General features: G+C 46.7%; 1 protein-coding gene across 1 annotated transcript; it reads left to right on the top strand.

Moving 5' to 3' along the window:
• Positions 1 to 5: 5 nt before the first annotated feature.
• On the top strand, positions 6 to 296 carry LOC104775520 (protein C2-DOMAIN ABA-RELATED 5-like; the record flags this gene model as incomplete). Its single annotated transcript, XM_010499533.1, has 1 exon — positions 6 to 296. A coding segment is annotated over one exon (291 nt), but the record flags the coding sequence as incomplete, so codon positions are not given.
• Positions 297 to 300: the final 4 nt, after the last annotated feature.

Raw genomic sequence — 300 nt, 5'->3', positions numbered from 1 at the left:
TCTAGACGGTGTATGATCACGACACGTTCACCAAAGACGACAAGATGGGAGATGCAGAATTTATTATTAAGCCGTTCGTTAATGCAGTGAAGATGCAATTACATGATCTCCCATCTGGGACCATTGTGACCACGGTCCAGCCGAGCCGAGACAATTGCCTTGCCGAGGAGTCTCGGGTTATATGGTCTGACGGTAAGCTCATTCAAGATTTGGTCCTTAGACTAAGACATGTCGAGTGCGGTGAGATTGAGGCTCAGCTTCAATGGATTGATCTTCCTGGCTCTAAGGGTCTATGATTTA

The sequence above is a fragment of the Camelina sativa genome, unplaced genomic scaffold (genome assembly GCF_000633955.1).
Source record: "Camelina sativa cultivar DH55 unplaced genomic scaffold, Cs unpScaffold17399, whole genome shotgun sequence".
Lineage (NCBI taxonomy): Eukaryota > Viridiplantae > Streptophyta > Magnoliopsida > Brassicales > Brassicaceae > Camelina > Camelina sativa.
This window is presented reverse-complemented; position numbering and strand designations above follow the sequence as displayed.